At 42.6% G+C, this 25,534-nt stretch overlaps 1 protein-coding gene and 1 pseudogene across 4 annotated transcripts in view; one reads left to right on the top strand and one right to left on the bottom strand.

Annotated features, from left to right (window-relative positions):
• CTPS2 (CTP synthase 2) overlaps nt 1–25,534 on the bottom strand; it is a 120,647-nt gene that overhangs the window by 87,810 nt on the left and 7,303 nt on the right. For all 4 annotated transcript variants that reach the window (XM_077144881.1, XM_077144882.1, XM_077144880.1 and 1 more), the window contains exons 3-11: nt 25,256–25,426; nt 23,493–23,593; nt 16,656–16,772; nt 16,444–16,527; nt 15,466–15,546; nt 11,910–12,061; nt 4,940–5,072; nt 1,978–2,066; nt 72–166 (exon numbers count right to left, since the gene is read on the bottom strand). In XM_077144881.1, coding sequence (XP_077000996.1) covers nt 72–166; nt 1,978–2,066; nt 4,940–5,072; nt 11,910–12,061; nt 15,466–15,546; nt 16,444–16,527; nt 16,656–16,772; nt 23,493–23,593; nt 25,256–25,426 — 1,023 coding nt within the window. The remainder of the gene's footprint in view (nt 1–71; nt 167–1,977; nt 2,067–4,939; nt 5,073–11,909; nt 12,062–15,465; nt 15,547–16,443; nt 16,528–16,655; nt 16,773–23,492; nt 23,594–25,255; nt 25,427–25,534) is intronic.
• On the top strand, nt 5,858–11,167 carry LOC143671045 (gamma-soluble NSF attachment protein-like; annotated as a pseudogene).

Genomic DNA, 25,534 nt, shown 5'->3' with positions numbered 1-25,534 from the left:
GTCAAGTGTTACCCCCCCCAGAGGTGAAAAATGTAATAAGATTGCGGGGAGGAGCAATAAGCATGTTTTACCCAGAAAAGGAATCTTCTTCACCCTCGCCCAAGAAATTGCCTGGAGTTTGCCCGAGGTTCCTCTGATTCCGAAGCCTCCTGGTACAAGAATACCACTGTAATCAACACAAGATGAGGGTAAATTTGTGCCCCCCTTATTTTAATTTTGTCCCCTATACTCTCTTCTTAGCTATTCATGCTTACTGATCCCAAAGCCCATGCTTAAGGCCATCTCTACTGACCAAGTTGGAGGTCTATTTTCAGCACAGATTACATGGCTTCACATCCTGAACTTTCTTCCTGAAACCCTCCCAATGCAATGGAGAAATCGCAATACTTTCTCATGCCTGCCCTCTACGGATTTTCTTACTAGGTCTTCATGGCATCTAGGCATAGCAACTGGGAAACCCAATTCAGTTAAAAATATCAATGGGAGAAGAATCTAATAAAATAGGTTGATTTTCAAAACATTATCAAATCTTGGGGTTTGCCCCTATGAAACTGATTCCTGCAAAGGGGAAGCTAAGCCTACTTATATTTATGGCTAAGAGTCACCCCAAGAGAATCTCTTTTTTGCTCATATGTGCCCTCTCTCTCTAAGCCAACTGAGCAGGTGAACTCATTGCCCTCCTCCGTATATGAGACATGACTCCTAGCTGTGTAAATCTCCCTGGCAACATGGGACAGAGCTCCTGGCATGAGCCAGGACCCAGTATCATGGGATTGAAAAGGCTTCTTGACCAAAAGGGGTAAGAGATAAATGAGACAAAATAAAGTTGCAGTGGCTGAGAGATTTTAAACAGAGTCGGGAGGTTATCCTGGAGGTTATTCTTATGCATATTATAGATATCCCTTTTTAGTTTATGGTGCATTAGAGTGGCTGGATGGAATTATCTGAAACTGCTGAGCTATGTTCCAGTAGCCTTGATTGTTGAAGATGGTTGTATAACTAAATAGCTTTTACAATGTGACTATGTGATTGTGAAAACCTTGTGTCTGATGCCCCTTTTATCCAGGGTATAGACAGATGAGTAAGAAAATAAGGATTAAAAATAAATAAATAATAGGGAGAGGATAAAGGGTAAAAAAGTAGGTAAACTGAAATACTGGTGGTCAATGAGAAGGAGGGATAAGGGGTATGGGATGTATGAGTTTTTTCTTTTTATTTCTTTTTCTGAAGTGATACAAATGTTCTAAAAATGATCATCGTGATGAATACACAACTATGTGATGATATTATGAGCCTCTGATTGTACACCATGTATGGACTGTATGTGTGTGAAGATTTCTCAGTAAAAACTGTTTAAAAAAACACTATCATAAAAAAAAAAAGTTAAGAACTATTACATGATCAGAATGAGTTATACTGGTAAAATCAGTCTCAGATTTCAATTTTCAATTAAGTGTGGATGAAAATGTCCTGGCTCAAAAACACCTTCTAGGCAAACCCTCTCATTTGTACAAGGAAGAATGAGGGGTGTTGCTACCCTAATAATACAATGCTGCCCCCAAGAGTTCTGCTCATGACTAACACAATACAGTCTGGAATCACAGGATGAGGAAAAGAAAATATAACCAAGAGAGAAGGGTTCTCATTCTTGTACTTGAAGTTTTTATAGGCAAAAATCCATCTCCGTAGCTTTGAGTAAAATGAGACCCTATATGCTACAGGTCAAAGTTCAATGTACTTTCTCCCCATCCTCCCCCCAAATAAACCCATCTCCAGCACACACGCTACTAACATCATGTGACACTTTTCAAAGCAAATGAGGTATGAATGCTGCACCACCTCCCCCAAGGACCACAGGTATTCCAAACTACCTTTCAGAATGCACAACAATTAGTAACGGGGCCAATGGAAACATTGTGGGAAAAGGACAATGACATCCTCCCAGCTGTCTGCAGTGGACCGTCCCTGGGTACTCACTCAGCTTTGCATATCTTCTGCCAGGCTTCGTGGAATTTCACAGGGTCCTCGGTTTCTGTGCTGTGCTCCAGATCGATGGAGTCTATGTACTAAAAAGCATGCAAAAGATTAAAGGAGCATTTAAGATTTAAAAAAAAAACACAAACCCTCAAATATAGTAGAGCCATCTAATATGGCATGGTTATTCAACAACTATTTATTATGACAAACACTGTACTGAGCCCTGCGTGTTGAAAAACACAATCTCCATCTTGTGGCTCTTATAATCTTTCTGGAAGATTATGAAACCAAATGACCAAGCATCCACACCCCAAAGGTAGTGATGAGCAAAGAAGAGAATGCTGCTAAGTACTGAGGAGCCACATCCAATCTAGCCCTGGATGCTGGAGAAAAGAAGGGAGAGAGGGGGATGTAAGGGGAGATTCTCTAGAAAAAGGATATGTCCAAGAAGCTGGAGCTGTGGAGATGAGAAGCAAGAGGAGGAGGCATGTGTATGTGCTGAGAGGCAGGCACAGGGCATAGAGGGAGATGACAGGAGGAGGGGAGACAGGTACGGCACCTCGGACAAAGGAACAGCTTTTGCGAAACCTCAGAGGAAAGAGAGAAAGAGGTGGTCAATCTGGAACCCTCCACCCAGCTAGAGAAGAGACCCAATTGGTGGGAGAAGCAAGAGGTGAGGCTGATGAGCCACGTTAGTGGGTTTACACTTGAAGCCACTGATAGGTGTTAAGCAAGGAGGTGGCAGGAACAGAGAGACAGGTGTTTTAGCACGATCGCTCTGGGAGCGACATGGAAAATGGAGTGAAGACTGGTGGCAAGATAAACCACTCAGGAAGCTGCTGCCGTAAGCCAGGCCAGATAAACACAGAAGCAGCTGGTCTTGCAAAGAAGATGACGAGCAAAGCAACATTATTCTCATTAGCCAAAAGGAGGAAACAACCCAGGAGTCATCACCAGATGAATGGATCAACAAAATGTGGTCTACACACAGAGTGGAACGTCATTCAGCCATAAAAAGGGGTCAGGACCTGATGTATGCTACGGCATGGATGCACCTCGAAAATAGGACACTGAGTGGAAGGAACCAGACAGAAGAGGCCACATGTTCTATGACTGCATTTATGTGAAACACCCACAAGGGGCAAATCCACAGAGAAAGAGAGCAGATGAGTGGTTGCCAGGAGCTGGGGGCAATGGGGAGTGGGGAGGGACAGCTTAATGGGGACAGAGTCCTATTTTGGAGTGACAGAAATGTTCTGGAACTAGGTAGTGCTGATGGTCGCACAACATTGTGAATTTACTAAATGCCACTGACTCCTACACTCTGAAATGGTTGAAATGATTAATTTGATCTTATGGGCATTTTGCCACAATTTTTAAAAAAAGAATATGACGAGGCCATGATTCAAATAGGACTTAGTAGAGATAAATGTCAATGAATTCCAAGAAATGAAAAATTGTGTGCACCAGTTACTATGTACATAATAGTCCTTACAGAACTATAACATTATAATAGTTCTTTCATAAAAATTTACTATCCAAACACATCTTAAGAGCAAAATGTTACAGGCTTTTTAAAAGTTGTATCATAGCAATTTTCCTGTGGCTGTTTTTGTTTTGTTTTCTGGGCAGGGATAAGGAGAGTTGGAGGTAGGGTGGTGAGAAACCAGAAGTGAAATATCTCTCGGAAAGTCAAACATTAAAAATGATCAGGAAAGCAAGAGGCAAGAAAAAGGAGAGATTGAAGTCAGACAGGTCTGGTTTCTAAGTGGAAATTACTAAATTTCTTGAACATATAAATATATCTGGTTGTTTATTATGTCAAGGTTTGAGCATTTAAATCAAGATAAGAAGACTTGCTTAAACCATGAAATTCCTACTGTGGTTGGCAGAATAATGGCCCCCAACAATGTCCACATCCAAATCCACGGAATGCATGGATGTTACGTCATACGGCACAAAAGGACTTTCCAGATGTGGATAAGTTCTCTATCCTGAGATAGAGAGGTGTTCCTGGTTTATCGGGGTGGGCCACAAACGCCCTTATATGTGTCCTCATGGGAGGAAACTTTGACAAATACAGAAAAGGAGAAAGCAATGCGAGCATGGAGGTAGGGATGCAGCAATGGGCCCACAAGCCAAGGAATACCTGGAGCCACACTGAAGCTGGAAAAGGGAAGGAAGGATTTGCCCCTAGAGCCCTGGAGGAAATGGGGCCTAATGACACTTTGATTTTGCCCCAGTGAAACCGAATGCAGATTTCTGGCCTCCAGAACTGTAAGGGAATAAATTTCTCCCATGTCAGTCAAGTTGGTGGTTATTTGTTACAGCAGCCATAGGAAACTAATACGTCCAAAATAGACATATTTTGGATAATATGCAAATATATGTACATATAATATAGAATACCATGAAATATGAATGCTTATCTATACATTGGAAAAAATTTAGAAGGATATGCAGCAAACTGGTAATGGCAGGTGCAACAAAGAAGAGGGATTCCAGGAGGGGGTATCTTCCATTTTCTGTGTTTTCTGTTTGGGCATCGTTTAAATTTTTTACACTGCACCCATATGGCTTCTACATTTAAAAATGGTTTTAAAAGACTAAGAATACACCCAAGCTGTTTATGATAACTACACCTCTGCTATCCCATGATACCGATTTTAGAAAACCACCACCACAAATAACCACTGTTGGCCAGATACTGCTCCTCCCACTGAGAAAGGGGAATAGAGCATTTTAGAAATCTGGATTCAATTCCAATGCTAAAGGAAAAAAAAATGCACTGTTATTCTCTCATTAGCCAAATATAATGTGCTTAAATGAGCATGAGGTGCATATTTACCTGGAGATGCAGAGCCTACTTTCAGAAATTGTGCCTTAAACCTGCCTCTTTGAAACCCAAGAGGTTGAGATGAATGAATAAATGAAACAGCCAGAAGACCAGGCTGGGACTCACCATCAGATTTAATTTGTGATTGACAGCCAAGGCCGAGTGCTCCAGGGCTTTGAACACAGAGACGTAGCAGTCCCTGAGCTTGGTGTATTTGCCCACCAGGGCTATGGAGCAGGTTTTCTGTAACCTTTCATACCTGGGAAGGAAGACAAGCTGAAAGGCCATAGGCCCACACAACTGCTGATTTTCACTCCAAGCCACTTAAAATAAAACAAAAAACCTCCATGGTGGTAATGTACAGACAACCCCAAATTTCCCATTTTAATTTGGTGCCATTAATTACACGCACAGTGCGGTGCCACGATGCCCACCATCCATTACCAAAACTTTTTCATCATCCCAAACAGAAACTCTGGACCCATGAAGCAATAACTCCCCATTCCCCACCCATCTTCATTCCCTGGTAACTTGTGATCTACTTTCTGTCCCTATGGATTTGCCTGTTCTAGGTATTTCATAGAGATGGAATCATCCAACAGCTACACTTTTGTGGCTGGCTGTTTTCCGGGCACACTCATGGTATAAGTTTGCTTCAGCTACAAGCCACTTTTCCAAACCTTAGGAGCAGCGGTACCTCACACTTGATATACTTCATGCGAATTCCCTTCCCCCCCAAATAACCAAAATCTGTAAGCCGACAAGATTTCAAAATCATAAGAAATCTCACAGTTGGCTTACATAATCAGGCACACATTGGGAAACCCAGATCTAAACCTAGGAGAATATTATCAGCGAAAAAGTTAAAAAGCTGTGAAATTAAAAAAGGGGGTAGGCGTTGAGGGACTGCCCCCAACTCAGAAACATTCGCTGTTCTTAAATTAGTTTGTAAGGTGACGCTGTATAAGAAGACACATACTGATATGAACTTTGTAAGGTGGCACTGTAGAAGACAATGCAGTCAAAATGTCTATATTAGATACGATGAGCTGTGGAGGTGACCACGCAAAAGATAAATGAGAGGCTGGAGCACCTGGCCAAGGCCAAAAAATAGAGTTGCAAAAACTATCAGAGGCCATTCAACTGATTGAGAAAGCGAGTATGATGTATCTAGAAAATGGCACTCCTGACAAAGCAGCCATGGCACTGGAGCAAGCTGGAAAGCTGATAGAAAATGTAGATCCAGAAAAGGCTGAAGAGTCATATCAACAGACTGCTAATGTGTTTGAGAATGAGGAAGGCTTAAGACAAGCTGTTGAATTACTAGGAAAAGCCTCAAGACTGCAAGTAAGAGGGTGCAGGTTTGATGAGGTGGCGCTCTCTATTCAGAAAGAAAAAATATTTATAAGAAAAATGGACGGTTAGCCAACTTGTTATAGACAAGCAACTGCTCAAGTCTTAGGAAATGACTACGTGGCTGCAGAAAGATGTGTTGCGGAGAGCAGTAGCATAGCAGGATTCAGCGGAAGTGAAGACTGGGCTGCACTAGAACAACTTCTAGAAGGCTCTGACCAGCAAGTTCAAGATGAGGGGCCAGAGGTCTGCAGCTCCCCACTTTTCAAATACACGGACAGTGACTATGCTAAACAGGGCCTAAGCTCGGTGGTTCCAGGAGCGGGGAGTCAAGAACAAATCACCTGCAACCCCATAGGGTCAAGCCTGACAGCATCCCCAACACCGCTGCTGATGAAGAGGAAGACGAAAAGTAAGGAGGGCTGTGTCAGTTTTCTGCTTTGCAAAGGGAAAGAAAAGGAAAAGGAAAGGAAAGTTTCTGCCTTGCCACTTCATGGGCTCAGTCCCCGTGTGCAGGTATTCCGTGATTCACTGCAGTCACGATTTTGAATGCTGACAAAGACTGTCATTTTCTGTTATCATTTCCCCAAGCCTCTCATCTGTATCCACCACCTAAGAAGCCCTTCATGCTTTCTCTGCTTATAGCTTTTCAAAGACACCAGGAGGAATTACCAGCAAATATACCGTCATGGTTTAATACAGTTGATTTTAAAGTTTGTGAGCCAAATTCTAGACAAATTACATTCTAAATAAATGGGGCAAGAGGCAGAGATCTTCGTCTCTCTTGGAAGCTTATTGTTAGCGAATTTTCTTTGCATTTCATTTAATAATAGCTGCTAAAAGTCAAGTGTACTGGTAAAAGATTAGCATTTAAGAAATGTTTGCTTTGTTTCGAAAAAGAAATGTATCCCCCATTTAAATTATTAAAACTTTTCAGGGATGAGATTGGGAGAGAAAGATATGTTGAGCCCTGCAGTGTTATTTTAGCCCAATAAAAGGTGCATTTAAGGTCTATCTTTGAGTCTGCAAACTTTGAAGGTAGCTTATGAATCTCATTCTGTAAATGTTTTCACTTTTCCCTGAAGTATGGGTATTTTCCTCATCTGAAAAAACAGTGACTCTCTCCAAACTCATTTAGTTCTTGATTAAATGGGAGGTAATAAAGACCTCTTTTATGTATTTTAAGGAAGCTGTACTGTTTCCATCAGTCCTATATATATATGTATGTATACATATATAAATATGTATATTTATATATTTCTTCCCTCCAAAGTAATTTTTTATTCATTTAGAGTTGTAACTACTTGACTATAGCATGACATATGAAATTGCTGGATACTATAAAAATTTAGGTGAAAGGGAAGAATTGTTCTTGAAAAACATATTTAAAACACTTACAGCCAATATTTTAATCCTTCATTTCCTACAGTGTTATTTTTGAGGCATTTATTTTTCAGTGGGAGGCTTAGACCCATCTCATAATCTAGTTAGTGGAGAGAGGCTCCAAACACAAGCTGTATGCATTCTACAAGCAGAAGTTGCCCAAAGCCCTGTCCTCTCCATTCATGGCCTGTCTCTAGTTCTCTATAGACTCATCATTTATTGGAGTAGATGGCGCGTGCTCAATTTTGCTAGACTTCCCGATAATGCTAAGGTAGATTACCATTAGTGGTTTAGTAACAACTGATGCTGGGACAGAGCTTAGACAAAATAATACCCTCATTTGTCAGGTGTGCTTGGGTGAGTGGAGGGTCGTATCTTTATTGAAAATCTGATACAGAACACAAATAAATTTAATGTTTTAATTCCTTAAGTTACTTGCAGAGTTCTGAAGGTAGCAGCTCATTTTCAATAACTGTTTTGAGCTTAACATTGAGCAGCCCAAATAAAGCTATACTTAGGCATGCTTATAAAGATACCTTAATGTTTCAAAGACCCCCTCATGGTTGCCTGTGCCTTGTAGGGCAAATTAGAAACTTCTGGAGTCTTCTATAGGTGTTCATGTGTGCTAACAGATCATCTGTTTAAACAGATATTGGCTGTCCTGTAAAGATGCTTTAGACTGTTTATAGACCTTATTACCCATTACCACATCAGGAAAAAAATTTGTTTGGTTTTACATTTCTTTTCTTATATACAGAAAACTTAAAAAAAAAAATCAGGAATGATTCAGTGCAGTCTATAGCAGAAGTGCAGCCAAGCCTTAAGCAACACAAACGGCTTGATACAAGTACTTGATACAAGTACTCCCTCCTCACACACACCCTGCCCAATCTTAAGAACGAATGGGTTCTCGGGTGTGCGGGTAGTTCAGTGGTTAGGATGCCTGCGGTCCATGCGGAAGACCCGGGTTCGATTCCTGGACCATGCACCCAAACAAAAAAAAAAAGTAAAGAACAAATGGGTTCTTAAACTATGTGGCTAGTTCTTTGATGTCTGGGTTATGCTAGATGGTGGCTTTACAGCAGTTGTTCCTCATTTCTAGGATTTTATTTTTCCCCTTACATAAATCTTTTATCCAGAGATTATAGGCAAAAGTAGAAAGCTTCGTGTTCACAAGAAAGAAAATTGTTCTTCAGAACTCTAATGCCATCACTTTTCAGACAGCGGAAGTCTGCATGAATGCTGTGAATCTAATATTCAGTGTTCTGTTACACTATAAGAAGTCAGGCTACACACTATATTTAATATATTGAATTTTTTGCACACGTGGTATTTAGTATATGGAATCTGTGCTTCATTCCTATTCTTTCCAGTTCTATGATGAGTAGAATATTAAATGTATTATGATGAACATGCAGATTATTGCTTCTCTAGGCAGATGATTATGAAAATAAAAATCTAAATATGCATAAATATGAAAAAAAAATGATGGCATTCCCAGCCAGCCCACAAAATCCTAGTTATTCATGACATGCCTGAAGAAAGGTGCTAAGAGAGCTATTTCAAATACTACAAGCATTTGGATCATTTTTATGAGAAAATCCCATCCCACGCAAGACTCTTAATCACGTGTTACCATTAGAGACGCAAGGTTTGGTGTTGCATTTGTCAGGAAATTGGTTCGAAAATGACCGTGAACAAAAATCTGGCTTGGTATTAAGTAGGTGGAACTGTCACATTGGGGCTGAAGATGTTTTAAGGCTTTGAAGTCATCGTTCCCAAAACACTGGAGCATGAGAATGTAACCACCTCAAGGAATCTTCTTTCTAGCTCTTCATCCTCAAAGAGCACAAGGGATATGAGAGGACAAATGGGATGGGCGGGGGAAATGCCCTAGTGGCTAAGATGGCAAAATTGACAACAAATGGGAGCTTTTCTAGGAAGGTGACCAAAGTACCTCACAGAAGGCTGCTAAACCTTCAATTTCCTGTGGCTCTGAGCTTGCTGAGCTGCCCCTGCTTCACCCACCTCTACATAAAAGATGCAAATAACAGAAAGTGGGTTCATATTGAGGATTTTCAGAACCACTGGGCCACCAGCCAGAACAGCAAGTCCACTGGGCCAGCCCAGCAGAGAGGGGTCCGTTGTGTGGGAGGGGGTCTCCCCTCGCGCTCTCTTTCCCTCTGGGGCTTGCAGGTGGGCTCATGGACCACTTCCCAGACCCGCCAGCTGCTCATTCACATGCTCTCCATTCACCCACTGACTGAGGTCACTGTGAGTGGCTGGTGGGAAGGGGGAGGAAAGCCTGATTTGTAGGCCCATCCCTCACAGGCAGTTCCCAAGGGGAGGCGGGGGTGGGCTCCACATTGGCCTCAGGTCCCAGGTCAGATCTCTACCCCAGTTTTAGCAGGGACCCCTGGCCTGTGAGCGGCACTGGGCCTCCATTAAAAGCTGCTCCTGTGAGCTCCATTTGCCCCTTCATCTCTCTCTACAGGCTGTACTGAGGCGATGGGGCTAAAGAAGGAACATGCCACACGGCCAATGTGATGCAGTGGGACCAGTGCTCAATCTCACCTTTGCTGGAAGACTACAGGGCAATCAACAGTAGGCACCCCAAAAAGTAGGTCCCCCAGAACCTGTAAATGTGACTTTCTTTGGAAAAAGGGTCTTTGGCTATGAGATTAAGTTAGGGATCTTGAGAAGAGATGATCTTTGATGAAGGTGGGCCCTAAATCCAATGACAAATGAGCTTCTAAGAGATAGAAAAGGAAGAGAGGCACAGAAGGGAAGGCCCTGTGAAGATGGAGGTAGAGATCGGAGAGGCGTGTCTACGAGCCAAGGAATACCAAGGAATGCTGGCCACCATCAGAAGCTGAGAGGGAGGCATGGAACAGATTTTCCCCAGAGCCTCCAGAAGGCACCAACCCTGCTGACACCTGGATTTCGGACTTCTGGCCTTGAGAACTATGAGGGAACACATTTTAATCCATCAACTTTGTACTTTTAGTTACGGCAGCCACAGAAAACTAATATAAAGACCAAACATTCATATTCAGTGTATTTGACTTTAAAAAGCACATTGACACCAAATATAACTTAGAGCTGCTTCCAATAAGAATTAAAATATTAAAACTTCTAGTATTTAAGGAGGATCAACCTCCAAGCCATCCAGAAAATTCATCCAAAGTGACTGATACCTGAAGTATTATTTGTTGAGTTCATAAGTTCAGAAACTGCACTCTTTTCCCTGATTCTGCTTGCCCAAGAAACTCTAAAATATTTTAATTTCAAGTGAAAGCACAAGAGAACTTCAATCTGAGTGGTTTGTCCTCTACCATGACAGTGATTTTTATCAGCACAAATCAAAAACCGTTGTTACCAACATGAAAAGCCAACACTCGGGGCCTTTCTGTTTCCTCTCCTAATTGTCACGAGGTATGGATGGATAGGGGAACAAGCCCAGAGAGGTTAAGCAATCCTTCTAAACACAAAGAGCTAGGAAGAGGGCACGCCAGGATCTGGATCCACAGTGCCTGGCACCTGACCTGTGCCACCCAGGAACTCAGACGGCCTGTGACCTGTGACTTCCTGGACTCACGCCTCATCGGCACCCAGTAAAAGGAAATCTATGAGTGCAACTGGATTTCCATATGACTTCAAAATTCGACAAACTTTGCTTAAATTAACATGTTATCTTGAAGCTAAAACCCTGAGAGGATTTTTGTGTGTGTGTATGCTGTATGGTAGGGGTCACATTACATTCTTTTTCCATGAGAGTACCCCTTTATTGCAGCACCATTTGTTGAATTTTTTGTTGGTTTGTTTGAAAAGTGCATGGGCTGGGAATCGAGCTTGGGTCTCCCACATGGCAAGTGAGAATTCTACCACTGAACTACTCTTGCAACCCCATTTACCCTTGACCCCCCCAAGGTTTTTAATAATGGCACTGAATGGTTAATGACTGCCGACCCGGAACGATGACAGCATAGCTGAAATTTCCCATTCAAAAGGACTTTCTTTAGGAAAGATTAGGCAAATCTTTAAAAAAGAAAAGAAAAACTTTAAAATATTCAGAAACCATGAAATAAAGCAGTGCCTCAAAACCCTTCTGGAATCTAAATTTTTCAATTCACTCTGGCTTAAGTGGTGGTGCAAAATCAAAGGCCCCAGAAATCATCGATGAATGCAGGAAAACACTAAAACAGTATGTTAGAACTTTACATATACCCAGACCAAAAGCTTGACACTCCAAAAGCCAAACGTGGTCTAGTAACCCTCTAAGTAGGTCTCAGTCCTGTTCCCCACCCCATCCCAAACCCCAGAATTATTAAAGCTTACATTAGTAATTCCCTTTACGTACCTGTCAGCCATATTTCTCCACTTGAAAAGCAAATTATCCGTAGTATCACTAATAGGCAGGTCCAATCGCTCTTTAAAGTATTTAATCATGCCTTGTTCTTCCAAGAGCACAGGTACTCGGTATGTGGAAGAAACATCATGGATACATATGACCTGATGAATGCCAAGAAGACAGCATGTTTAAATGAAACCACCCAAATATGCCACACAATGGGACACCTCAGCTCAAGAACAAGCCGGAACTCAAGAGAGACGGGCAGTTCCTTTACACTGCTGTAAGAAAACCCAGAACTCGGTCAGAATTCACCCAAGTTTTGTTTGTCTTCTTTGCAAAGCTCTTTGAATTCACTGTTGTACCTCTGGAGCCCTGGATGCCTTCTGTGTCAAGTTCCAACATTCACAGTCCAAAGTAGCATCTTTGAAGTCTGGGATGAAGCAGGAACAATGGCCACATGCCCCCTGACTTCCAATTGTGGGTTGGGGTGGGCTGGTTCCTTTGTCATCACCGTCACTGTAGTTGTTTTTGTAGGAGGCTCCGCTGCTTGACCCCTCCATGTGGGTGAATTTGCAAACACAAAGTTGCCATAGGAAGATTAATAGTTAGAGCAGTTTGAGGGGAAAGGAGCCTTTGGAGACAGATGGCCTGGCCAAGGTTGCTCCTCACACTTACTAATGGGCTTTCCCGACCCTCTCAGTTATACCCACAGGGCGACTTGCATGCGTTTAAGGGTCTGCCACATCCTAAACAAGTTCCAGGAAAGGCCCTGCCCACTTGAAGTGTTTGATCTTCCCAAATCCATAGCGATCCAGTCAACGGTTCCCAAGTAAACTGCCCCCTGGGACGGGCTGGGCCTCCATTCTGCATTCACAGTGCAATTCAACATGCCCAGATGTAACCAACATGCCGCTCCATTCCTGTAACTACTTAAAACTCTCCCAATGGTTGAGAAAAACCCTAGAATGAGCTGAGACTCAGCATGAAGGGATTGAGAAAACCTTCTCGACCAAAACAGGGAACAGTGAAATGAGACAAAGTGTCAATGGCTGAGAGATTCCGAATGGAGTCAAGAGGTTGTCCTGGCGGTTTTTCTTATGCATTAAATAGATATCACCTTGTTGTTCAAGATGTAATGGAGAGGGCCATGGTGGCTCAGCAGGCAAGAATGCTTGCCTGCCATGCCAGAGGACCCGGGTTCGATTCCCAGTGCCTGCCCATGTGAAAAAAAAAAAAGATGTGGTGGAGAGGCTGGAGGGAACTGCCTGAAAATGTAGAGCTGTGTTCCAGTAGCCATGTTTCTTGATGATGATTGAACAATGATATAGCTTTCACAATGTGACTGTGTGATTGTGAAAACCTTGTGTCTGATGCTCCTTTTGTCTACCTTGTCAACAGACAAGTAGAACACATGGAATAAAAATAAATAATAGGGGGGAAAATGTTCAAATAAATTTAGATTGAAATGCTAGTGATCAATGAAAGGGAGGGATAAGGGGTATGGTATGTGTAATTATTTTTCTGTTTTCATTATATTTTTCTGTTGTCTTTTTATTTCTTTTTCTGAATTGATGCAAATGTTCTAAGAAATGATCATGATGATGAATATGCAACTGTGATGATATTGTGAATTACTGATTATATATGTAGAACGGAATAATCATATGTTAAAAAAATAAAAAATAAATTAAATAAATAAAATAATAAAACTCTCCCAATGTACAGGGATCTCTGGACAACCACAACTTCCAGAAGTGGAAGGTGTAAAAGCGCAGAGCTCTTGACTTGCTAGCCTGCATGTAGCAGGCCACATCCACTGAGAGGCCTCAGGGCCTCTTCAAACCATCCCAGCAGTGGGGAAACAGCATTAAAGGCAACTTCACCAGGATTAATGGAACGGGAGAATAATTCATATCACAAAAAAAAATCGTATGATGAAAAATGGCTAACAAACCTGGCTGTGGAATGAAGAGATGGGGCATTCTTTAGAACCCATGGTTACAGAGAATATAGACTCTCCATGGTCTAAAGTTTAAGACCATAGTTTGTTCTGAGCTCTCAATAATCCAACCCAAAAAGCTCTATCTTCCTTCTCTTTCAGAAACAAGGTTTATATGTGTTTACTGTGCACACAAAGTACAATTCACCAATAGGAAGGATAACAAAAACTGGAAAAGCAATATACAAATACAGAAGATGCCCCTGAACCCACCACTACATTTTTAAAAGTAGTTTCAGACTTATGAGTGGACTCGGAAGCATCAAGCAGGAGGTTCTTGGTGAGACAGCCTCCTGAGAAACAGGAATCGGATCAGATGGTTTGTAGACTTCAGAGAACCCAGATCCAATGTAAAGGTTTCGCCATTCAGATAACTCTTTTAAAAACCTTAGTCAACTAGTTGATTCCTAGTCTTGTTCCTTATTGCAAACAAGAGATTGAGATAGAGAGAATGAAAGAAAAAAAATCACAGTACAGCTTCTGTAACAATGAACTGAACAGAGGCTGGTGGTGTAATCAGAAGAGCTTTTTGGGGTGACTTAAGCTGTAACAGGCATAAAGGAGAAATCACAGTGAATGTAATAAGTGCCAGAAAGACAGGAAAAACAGATGAGAAGGAAGCTTCATATGGCTCTCTCTAGATGTTAGACCGTGAGTTAAAAAAGCCCTGGAGGAGCGACTGGAGAGATGGTGATGGTTGACGGCAGTCCATGATACTGGACTGGAGCAAGCAAAGGAGGAGAGGGGGCCTGTGAGGACATTGTTGGGATGATGGAGGGGACTGGAATGTAGAATGTGGGTTTCATGTTCAATGTCAAATTGCTTGATCTTGATGGATGTGCTTAAGGTGGTTGCCTGGATGGGTGTCTTTGTTCTTGGGACAAAGATACGGATGTGTTGGGTGTTCAGGGAGCATGGTATGCACAGCCTACTCTCAAGTGTTTGGGAGGTGGATGGATAGAGGGATGGATGGACGGACAGACGGATGGAGAGATGGATGCATGGATGCATGGATGGTTGGATGGTTGGATGGCCAAATGGATGACTGGATAGAAGGAAAGAAGGAGTGAGGGAGTGAGGGAGTGAGGGAAGGAAGGAAGGAAGGGAAGAAGGAAGGGAGGAAGGAAGAGAGGAAGGAAGGGAGGGAGGAAGGAAGGAAGGAAGAATGCATTGAATGATACAGCAAGTGTAGTAAAATATTCAGAGTTCATGGATCTGGGTGTCTGGGTGGGGGATATGTTGGAGTTCTTTTATGGGTGTTGTATTATTTTTGCAACTGTCCTCTGGGTTTGAAGTTATTTCAAAATAGAAAGTTTAAAAAAAAAAGGCTATCCTGGTTTTGTACTTATAAACCATGATTTTGCAAAGAAATAAGCATTCTACCTAAGGAATCAGGATTCTCAAGACTGTTCACTCAAGGGAAAAGGGAGGTCTGGTTAGCTATGAATCCCCCAAACCTTCCATAAATGCCATGAAAAGGAATTCTAGTAATTCAAGAAGTGCAAAATGTTGACACCAGCACATGTGCCCACCAGACAATAAAATCTAAAGAGCTGAACTAACCTGTTCAGGGTTCACATGACAAAACATGGAAATCTTCTCCTTCACAGCCATCTCTATGGGTGTTGAACTTCTGCAGACAATCTGTCAAAGCCAGTTATGCATAGGTCAGCAAACAATAATTCGGCTGCTCTCATGGCCATTGGTTTTCCAAGGATGCTACATTAATTTCTTTTTCTATAAGAGTATTCCCCAAATATGTACCCAGACACTCTGAGCATCCCACTGGACTTTTAGAACTTGGTCTGATCACTACAGAAGTCTGTATAATCAAATTCCACACAAATCTATCATAAGACCTTGAAATGTCGAGACATCTCTAGCCAACAGCCAAGTCTTGCAACTGTTAATCCTTTATCTACAAGAAGAGAGCTAGACCAGGGGTTGGCAAACTTTTTCTCTAAAGGGTCAGATATTTTAGGCTTTGTGAGTCATGCAGTCTCTGTCTTGATTATTTGACTGTTTATTACAGTGAGGAATCAGCTATAAACAATACCTGAATGGATATGAGTGGCCATGACCTGATAGAACTTTACTGACGAAAGCAGGCCCCAGCTCGCTGACCCTTAATCTAGACTACTGGCAATAATTAGGTCTTTGCCAAAAGGACACATCACTGTTTAGGCTCAAAATAAGAGCAATGATATCCCTTCCCAACAGGGTTCCGGCAAAATCTGAGGTACCACCCGCCCTCTAAAGGACCTAGGGACCATACATATGACAGGACACTGAACTGGTCCAGCTGTTAATGTTATCCAATAAATAAGAGCCTGGAGAAGAATAAATGGCCAATTTAGAAATGTGCAATTTAACACTTGGGAATAAGGAAATAAGCCTTCTCTGGCTCCCAGACACAAAGAGCTCAATGTCATAGGAACCATTCTCAAGTGGGAAACGACTTAGATGGTATGAAAGATTAAGAAACAAAGGTCCTATTGCAAGAGATGTCAGGAATAAACTTACCCACTCTCCTTAACTCACCAGATCGGGAGACAAGCCTAACCCTCTCAGCGCACGGACACTGTTTTGCGTAGGTTTGGTTTTTTGTTCTCCGGTAGCACTGGGCTGAAAAGAAACATTAAAGCTGGGTCACTGCTCGTACATTGGACATCTAGCTGCTCTGGGTGATGAATGGTTCCCTACTTTAAAATGTGAAATAAATAGAATACCACATGCTTATCTGGAAAGCGTACCTGTGGGACAAGGCTGACATGGATATTACAGAAATTCTGTCTTTTTGCCTTAAACTGGAACTGTCTGAACGCTTCCACAAATGGCATTCCTTCAATGTCGCCAATGGTGCCACCCAACTGGGAATGGGGGAGAAGGAAAAAAGACACAAATGACCAAAACATCTTCCATGGTACAGAATAATAGAAAAATTCTCAATAAACTAAGATAAGAGATGAAGTTGGTAAATGTACTAAAAAAAATAACTGAACCATATGCTGAAAACAGGTGAAATTTACGGTATATACATTACACCTCAATATGTTCTGGATGTTGAAGAGGAAGAGATCATGGCAGGTCCAGTCATAGAATTCATCATTGTCTCAAGCTTCAGCTACCTGGAAGGTCTAAAATCTCTTCCAACCTTGACCTTCGTCCCCCAGCTCCTTTAAGCAGAGCTACTCCCCCTTGAAATGTTGGATGGCTGAACAGTTACTCCGCTTAATATGTCCCAAACTGAACTCTTGGTTTCTCACACCCCAGAGCCTGCTTGTCTCTGAGGCTTGCTCATCTCCATAAAGAGCATCTCCTCCTACTAACTGGTTCAGGCCAGAAGTCTGGAAAGCACCCTCGATTCCTTCCTTTTCCTCACCCAACCCAGTTCAGATTTGCAGCCTCTCGCAAATCTCTTCATTGTTCTCTCTCTCCACTGCACCAAGGCAACACCCTGTACTGTCGGGATTCTTACAATCGCACAACCACAGGGTGGCAACTATGGTCCACCGCCTGCTTTGTGAAGGGAGTTTCCTTGGCACTTAGGCACACCCCAGCATTTGCTCCGGCTATGTCCTTGTCACAGTGGCAGAGCAAAGGAGTTGTAACAGACTGTCTGGCCTGCAAAGCAGAACATATTTACTCTCTGACCCTTTACAGAAAAAGTTTAGCCTTCAGCCCAGAGAGAAACGTGTGCTCCCCAGAAAGTCTGACCCTGGCCACCCACAGAAAGCAGCCTTGACCCCATGGCTGCCTGTCATAGGCCCCATCTGTGTTCTTCAGAGTAGCTCAGTGGCCCTGTTTCCTGCATGCTTACTCAACTGGGCTGTAAGCCACATTAGGGCAGGAATAGGCCTGTCCTGGTGGCCACTGTATCTCCAGCACCAGCCCAGTGCCCTGAAAACGGCACTTGGGGGTTAGGCTAGTGGTAACAACAGGACAGAAAAGCCTCAAAATTCAATACAAAAAAAAAAAAATTCAATACAAGCCCTTCACTAACATGTTCTAGCACCTGTGGCGGTAATTACACCAGAAGCAAACTAGGAAATCTGGGGACTACACGGCTGCCGAAGAAATTATTCTTTACTAACTTCAACTCAGAGCAAACAAAACATAATTAAAATTTAAGCTTCCTGGAACAGATAGAAATATATGATCACTTTGTAAGACAACAATAGACTTAATTATGAAAATCCAAGAATCATAAAACATCCCATGCAATCAGGCAATTGGGAGTAGGGGGTGGTGTAAGTGGGTGCTAACTGCAATCCACCAGAATCAAATTTTAAAATTTTGTAAGGAAACAAGAGGTCTGCACTTAAACTAAACTGGCAACAGCTGTTTTCTGACTGTTTTTAAGTGGTGCATCCAAAACTTTAAACATTATCCGCTTCTACCCTCACATGGCCTATGGTGGTACTGCACCCTCTCGGCCAGTTCGGAAGTTCTCATTACAACCGATGAGCTAGCTCCTCAGGGAATGCTTCTGGCTCACCAATACTGTTTCTTTAGAATCTTTCAATATTATTACTGCAATATTCTAAATTAATTATTTCCCCACACCACAGGGACAATTCCCATAACAGTACTTGAAGATCTATCCAAAGCTAGAAAAAATATGGATCTATTAAACTTTACCATCAGGGAACCCCTGATACTGTGTCAAACATTAGGGACACCCAATCAATAGGCTAAGCCCTTGATCTTGAGGCTTGCTCTTGTGAGGCTCATGTAGGTAGTGGAGTTTAGCCTACCTATAGGCATGCCTAAGAGTTACTTCTGGAGGACTTCTATTGTTGCACAGATGTGGCCTCAGTCTAAGTCCAGCTCTGCAAGTGAAATCATTGTCCTCTACCCTACATGGTCATGATATCCACGGGTGAAATTCTCCTTTGCGACGTGGGAGAGGACTCCCAGGGATGAATCAGAGCCTGGCACTGTGGGATCAACAATTCCATCCTGACCAAAAGGGGGAAAAGAAGTGTAACAAATAAAGTATCAGTGGCCAAGAGAGCTCAAATAGAGCCGAGAAACTATTCTGGGGGTCACTCTTACACAAGCTTCAGTTAGGCTTTGCTACCTATCATAACTTGCCAAACCCCAACCATAACCATTCCAGCCAATCAACGAACACCTAGGGCAACATATAAGATTCTACAAAGGTTCCATGCACTAGGGTAACTTCCTAGAAACCTACAACCTCCAGATGGGTCCCTAGACCAGATAAGTCTTGAAATGCAGAGGGGCCAGCCTTTCCAGAACATCAGCTAGTTCCATCTCCCTATCCCATATTACTGACAGACCTTCCAACACAAAAAAGTTAGAATGGGCATAGCTCAAATACCCCTTAAAGAATGGGAGAAAGATCAAAGGTGATGGTAGATTTATACATAGCAGGTAGGGTTTAACAAATGAGTATGATTGCTCAATCATTATATTGATACCTCTTTTAGTCTCCAGTATCTTACAGCAGCTAGAAGTAAAAACCTAAAATTGTAACCATGCCAAACTCTGAAATCTGTTCTACAATTAATTGTTGCACTGTGCTTTGAACTTTGTTTTTGTATACATGTTATTTTTCACCAAAAAAAGAAGAAAAGTCCATTGTTATGATAAAAAAAATATTTATTCCTTCTAGCCTCCAATGTTCTCGAGCAGCTACAAGGGAAAATCTGAGATGATGGTATGGTATAGCCCATGACAAACTCTGGGCTCTATCCTATTAGCTACTTATTGAAGAGTACTTTGAAAACTATGCTTTTTTCTTTCTTTCCTTTGCATATACACTACATTATACAATAAAAAAGTTTTTAAAAATCTATCCAAAGCTGAAATTGAAGCAGCAGCAAACTCTGAGATATGCAAAGTCCGTTTTACCTTTAAGGAAAGGGGTCACTTTTGAAATTTTTAAAAAGAAACCTTGTATTACTTTAAACCAGGGTTAGATTAATTTCATTTGTGTTTACATGACCTGTATCGCTATGAATAAAGCCTGTCAACTCCACTGGGCTGAGAAGTAGACACCTCATCCGCAAAAGAAAAAACCGCATTGGAGACGCTTTCACAGCTTTTATGGGCTCAAAACTAAAAACCAATTTTGGTGGTCCCTCTTTGAAAGCTAAAGCAAACACAGACACAACTGTGGAGCAGAACTTAAAATTAATCCAAAAGGATCCCCGACTTAGTGTCCAATGAGTAAACACAAACATCAGTGTCATATGGAGACGAAGGGGTGCTGAGGGTAACAACTTGTCACAGTTTCATGTTTCCATGAAATTAAAAATCTAGATGATGAGTTCCAGGGAAGCAGGAGGCAGATTATATCGGTCCTGACATCGCTTGCAGCCGTCCCATGGCTAGGGCATATTGAGGGCTAGCTATATTGTTTAAGCTGAGCAAGTCAATTCAAGAACAGAATTAGGGAATAAAGGGTAAAAACACTCAGACACGTGACCACTTGGAACTTTTCCTAGAGTTAATAGTCCTGGAGAAAGGGATTTTCCTTCACCTACCAAGACTAAGAGAAAGAACAAATGTTTTCTGGAAAAGTTATGAACATTTTCAGATTTAGAAAATTGGTCATTACTTTTGGGCCAAGAACCTATTCTTTTTTCAGGGGAAATGGACATATCTTGGACCTTTTGGCTCCCTGTTGCGAGAACAGCAAGGTCTAAATCAGAAAAAGAGTGAAAGTAATAAGCCAGCATGGTCTAACAGAAACATAATGTGAGCTACATAAGTAACTTTCAAGTTTTTAGTTGCCACAAAAAATGGGTGAAATTAATTTTAACAGTAATTAACCCAAATACTAAAAATATTATTTCAACATTTTGAAATATTTTGAATATATTTCAACGTCACCAATCGAAAAAACTTATTAGGTATTTTACATTCTTTTTTTTTTCCATACAAAATCTTTGCAGCCCAGGGTGTTTTTTGAACTTGCAGCACATGTTAATTTGGGCGGGTCATGTTGGGGAATCATGTCCCCTGGTCCTGCGGGTCCTGTGGGTATGAACCCATTTGTCAATGAAGGTATTACTAGTTAAGGTGTGCCCAAACTGAATGAGGGTGGGCCTTAACCCAAGAGGGCCCAAGTCCTGACAAGTAAAGGAAATGGGAGCAGCCAGAAGCTGGAAGTCAGTGGAACCTGGAAGAGAAAGGAGAAGATACTGCCTTGGGCACTGGAACATGACAGGAAAGCCGAGACAGTGAACCGATAAATCCCCATTATTTCAGTCAACCAATCTACAGTATTTGTTTTAGCAGCTTGGAAACTAATACAGGCTACATCGCAAGTGTTCAACGGCCCCATGTGGCTAATGGCTGCCATATTAGACTGTGCAGTACTAGACCATCAATAACCAGCATAAACCAAAGGCATGAGGACTTATCCTGCCAGCTTTGATGAAATCAGTGGGGCTGAACTTGAAGACAGTGAAACTGCTTAATGGCACCTTCAAGTGACATTAAGAAGTGTGGCACTGTTGTTGTTTTTTTTTAAATCAAAATAATGCATTAACGTGGTTAAAAATCAATTTGTACAGAGGTGTTTACAATAAAAAGCATATATCACCCACCCCATCCTTTCCCTCTCCCATGTCCAGATTCCCCAAGGCAAACACTTGAACTCCCCAGTTGGCTATTTCTTCTGGTACTTACCCCCACATCTTTAAATACTACCCATCTCTTTCTTGACTTGTCCATCTGAGACACTCTCTAAAGAATGCAAGTTGACTTCCTAACAAACAAGGATTTAACTGTCTTCTCTCCCCAGCCCCGATTCAATTATCATGGGCAGGTCCTCCATGGATTACTTCCCTAACTTTGAGATATTTTTATTTCTTAGCCTGTCAACTACTAACATCTGTTGATGCCTCATAGTGTAAAAGGAGCTTCTTATTCCCCCCCATGCCCCCCACCCCCAGCACTTCTCCACCCCTTCTACAGCCCAAATCCTATTTTCAAAGCTGATGACATTTCCATCTGGTCTCTGCTTTTAAGACTTCTCTGCTTTAGGGATGGATTCTAAAACCTGAAAATCAATAAATAGAATGACCATGGAAGTCTGCTTTTCTGAGCCTGTGGGTTGACACATCCTTTCTCAGATCCATATTATTCCTCCAGGAGCTTTTACCTGCTATTCTCTGTTCTCACACTATTTGTCTTTATCATTGCCTCGATTTCTTTTCTTTTTTGGCAAACTATTGGCTGCGTTCGATGTTGAGTATTTTTTTTTTTAAAGGAAGCACACCTAGTTACTCAGGTATGTAACAAGTTTGTAAAACTTCATCAAGCTTTCCCTCTATGACAGGTGTACTTCTCTACATTTAAGTTATACTCAATTTAAAAATTAAAAAGGTAACATTCCTTCTTTCCTCGGGGTAAATTGTGAAAGAAGAAACACCAAGTGAGAGAAAATTTTGTATAGCATGCTTACACATTTATATTAAGTTTATCAGCCCTACTATTATGATAATATGTGATAGTATAGCACATTTATATTGTTTATCACGCTCTACTATTAATGAAATGGATCTTCTAGAGAGCACACTCTCTGCTAACACTGATGGTGATGATAATAACATATATTTATGAGCACTTCCAAAATGCCAAACACTGCCACATGCTTGATATTATCTCATTCCATCCTCACAACCACCCTATCATTATCACCATTTTATAGATGAGTAAACTGAAGTTTTGAGAAATAATTTGTCCAAAGTCACACGGGCCTAATAATAAGGGCTAAACTTTTTTGAGCAGACACCATTCATAGCACTTCACAAGTACTGATTTATTTAATCCCATTCTGCAGATGAGTAAACTGAAGCCTAAAAGTTAAGGGAACTGGCCCAAGGTCACACAGCTGGTAAGTGACACTCAAGCCATCTGGCTCTGGACCCTTAACCACTGAGCTATATACCACTTGGGGGTCACAGCAGAAATGTGGCCCCTTTCAGATCCAACCTGTTGCTGACTCTGCCCTCCGGCCTGATTACTAGGCCAACTGACGCATCGATGTCAGGGCCTGGAGGTCTGTCATTCTGCACACGGCAAGGAAGGCAGGAGGCTGAATCCAGTGAATGAATGGCACATTCACATCCTACATTCTTTCTGGAAGCAGCTCCAAATCCCCTCCATGACCTGACTTCCCTGACTCGGTTTCTCTAGACTTCTGCATCACTTTGCAGTTCCTTCTCTGCAAACAGTCACCAGGCTGCATTCTGCTGTCTGGGTCCAGAGCTCACTGCAGCTCCTCGAGGGCAGAGACTGCGCCCAACCCAGACCCTGGCCCAGAGGAGACCCTACTCTGACATTGACTCTGAGTGACTGCTCTGTGTCCTCATCCAGACCACTGCATGCCCAGCCCCGTGGCTCTCAGGTGAGCAACTGCTTGAGGCCAGTCTTACCTGCTGACTCCTGACCACAGGCAGGGACCCTCTACCTTGCTCCCCGATGTAAACCTCCCCCCTCCCCCCCAGCACAGTGTCCCACAAGCAGGACCATCAATGGAGACAGACCAGCTGAATGACTGACGATCAGAGGAACTTGGTAGCACTCATACAGAACAGGTGTGTGCTTGCCTCGATAACACATATCTGGGGCTCTTCCTTATTGCCATCCACAGGCACGACGGCTTGGTTCATCACCCACTCCTGGACCGCATCGGTGATGTGCGGGACCACTGCAGAGAGAAGAAACGGTTAACACCAAAGCACCTCGCATGCTCAGGGTGAAGGAATATATCCCTGGCTTTCCCAAATAGTTCGAAAGCAAATTGGACAAGCTCGGGTCCTTGTGCGCTAGGGATTTAGTCACTGCAGTGGTAGGCCCTGTAAGGCCCTCCTGCCTCTTTTCATGCAACCGACCAATCATGGGGGACAAGAAACCCAAACCAGAAAGGCCACCTCTGCTGAAATCAGAAAATGCCTACGAGGCCACCGTGCAAGGAGAACCGAGATCTGCACACACAGAGAGCACATCTGGGGGTAACTGCAGCCGAGGGCAGAAGGGCTTTCCCCCAAGGTCCCTGAGACCCAAAGGCGACATCCCCTCTGGCTCATAGATTTGCAGCACAGAGCTCTTAACTTGGTGTACTAAGTAGAAATACTGGCCTTTGGGAAGCTGGGGCAAAGAGGCAGCCCTTGCCTGCTTCACCTCACATCTGCTTTGGGGGAGGCAGAGAGGGGCAAGGGGGAGGGTGTCCTCTCCAATTGCATTTGGAATGACCCACTGCGCAAGCCCAGCCCAGCCCCTTGCCCAGAGGGTGGGCTCTGCAGGGCTGTGGGCCTCTGGGTGGTACACCCTGGGAGGAGGGACCAGGGTCGTGATCTGGGACTATGTCCTCTCCCCATTGTTGGGATGAGGTAGGTGGGAGGCAGCAGCTGTTCCCCCTTCCGGTGTTTCTTCCCAAGACCTACACTTTCAGGAAAGCCATTAGAAAGCACTGTCACAGTCACAGATCTAAGCCACACTGCCTATTCAGCTTCAGCAGGAACAGAGCTGAATTTTTGCTCTCCATCTGTAACGCTCCTGTATCTACTTCTCAGTTGGACCCGACTTGAAAATGATTTTAAGGGGATGGGGAATATAGGAATAGATGGATGCAAGGCTTCAGAGGGTGCCTGGGGGATTTCTTCTAAGACAAAAGAGAGTGGTGACCACCCACCCCCGCCCCACCACCACCAAGGGTTGGTGGAAAAAGCGTCAGGAATCAGCAGACCATGCTGTTCACACTCCAACTCAACCCCAGCCCCTCCCCAACACCATGCTTCAAAGATGATCAAGAATCATCCATGCAGGCAGGCCACGGTGGCTCAGCAGGTAAGAATGCCTGCCTGCCAAGCCCGAGGACCCGGGTTCGATTCCCAGTGCCTGCACATGTAAAAAATAAAAATAAAAAAAAAAAGAATCATCCATGCAAAGATGCGACTAAAAGGGAGAAAGAGAACATGTTACTATAAAAGAAAAAAACAACCCTCCACCCCAAAAAAAATTCCCCAAATCCTTGGACCCCAAACAAGTAAAAAAGAAGTTCTTTCTACATATTCTAAAACAAAAGCTTAAAAGGGGAGTGAGAGAGAGAGAGAGACACACACACATATATGGATTAAGAGGGAGGGTGGAAAATAACAGTTATAAAGAGAAAAGACCCTGCTGAAAATATGATCCAAAATGTGGAGGATGAGCTGGACAACTTTTGAAGAAAATGCAAAGAAGGCAGCAATTTTTAAACAATTAGAATTTGAAGCGCACAGAAACCATGACATTTTCATATCTATTTTGAGCAGGAGGTGCCTGCCTGCTCAGGGCATAGGGCTCCATAAATGTTTCTGGAACATACTACCTTGTACTGTTTTCCCCAAGTAATCGCCACGCCTCTCTTTATTGATCACATGCTGATATATCTTCCCAGTGGTGATGTTGTTGTCCTTATAAAGATTAATGTCCAAGAACCTTTCATAGTTTCCAAGGTCTAAATCAACTTCTCCACCATCATTTAAAACAAACACTTCACCTAAAATAAAAAGACAAAGCAAAAATGAAAAACTCACTTCTAACAGATTATATTTCAAAGATGGACACATTTTATTAGAGAGCCATGAATGACATTAATGAGCCATAT

Source organism: Tamandua tetradactyla, chromosome X (assembly GCF_023851605.1).
Source record: "Tamandua tetradactyla isolate mTamTet1 chromosome X, mTamTet1.pri, whole genome shotgun sequence".
Taxonomy (NCBI): domain Eukaryota; kingdom Metazoa; phylum Chordata; class Mammalia; order Pilosa; family Myrmecophagidae; genus Tamandua; species Tamandua tetradactyla.
The sequence above is the reverse complement of the archived record's forward strand: the minus strand, read 5'-3'. Positions and strand labels throughout refer to the sequence as shown.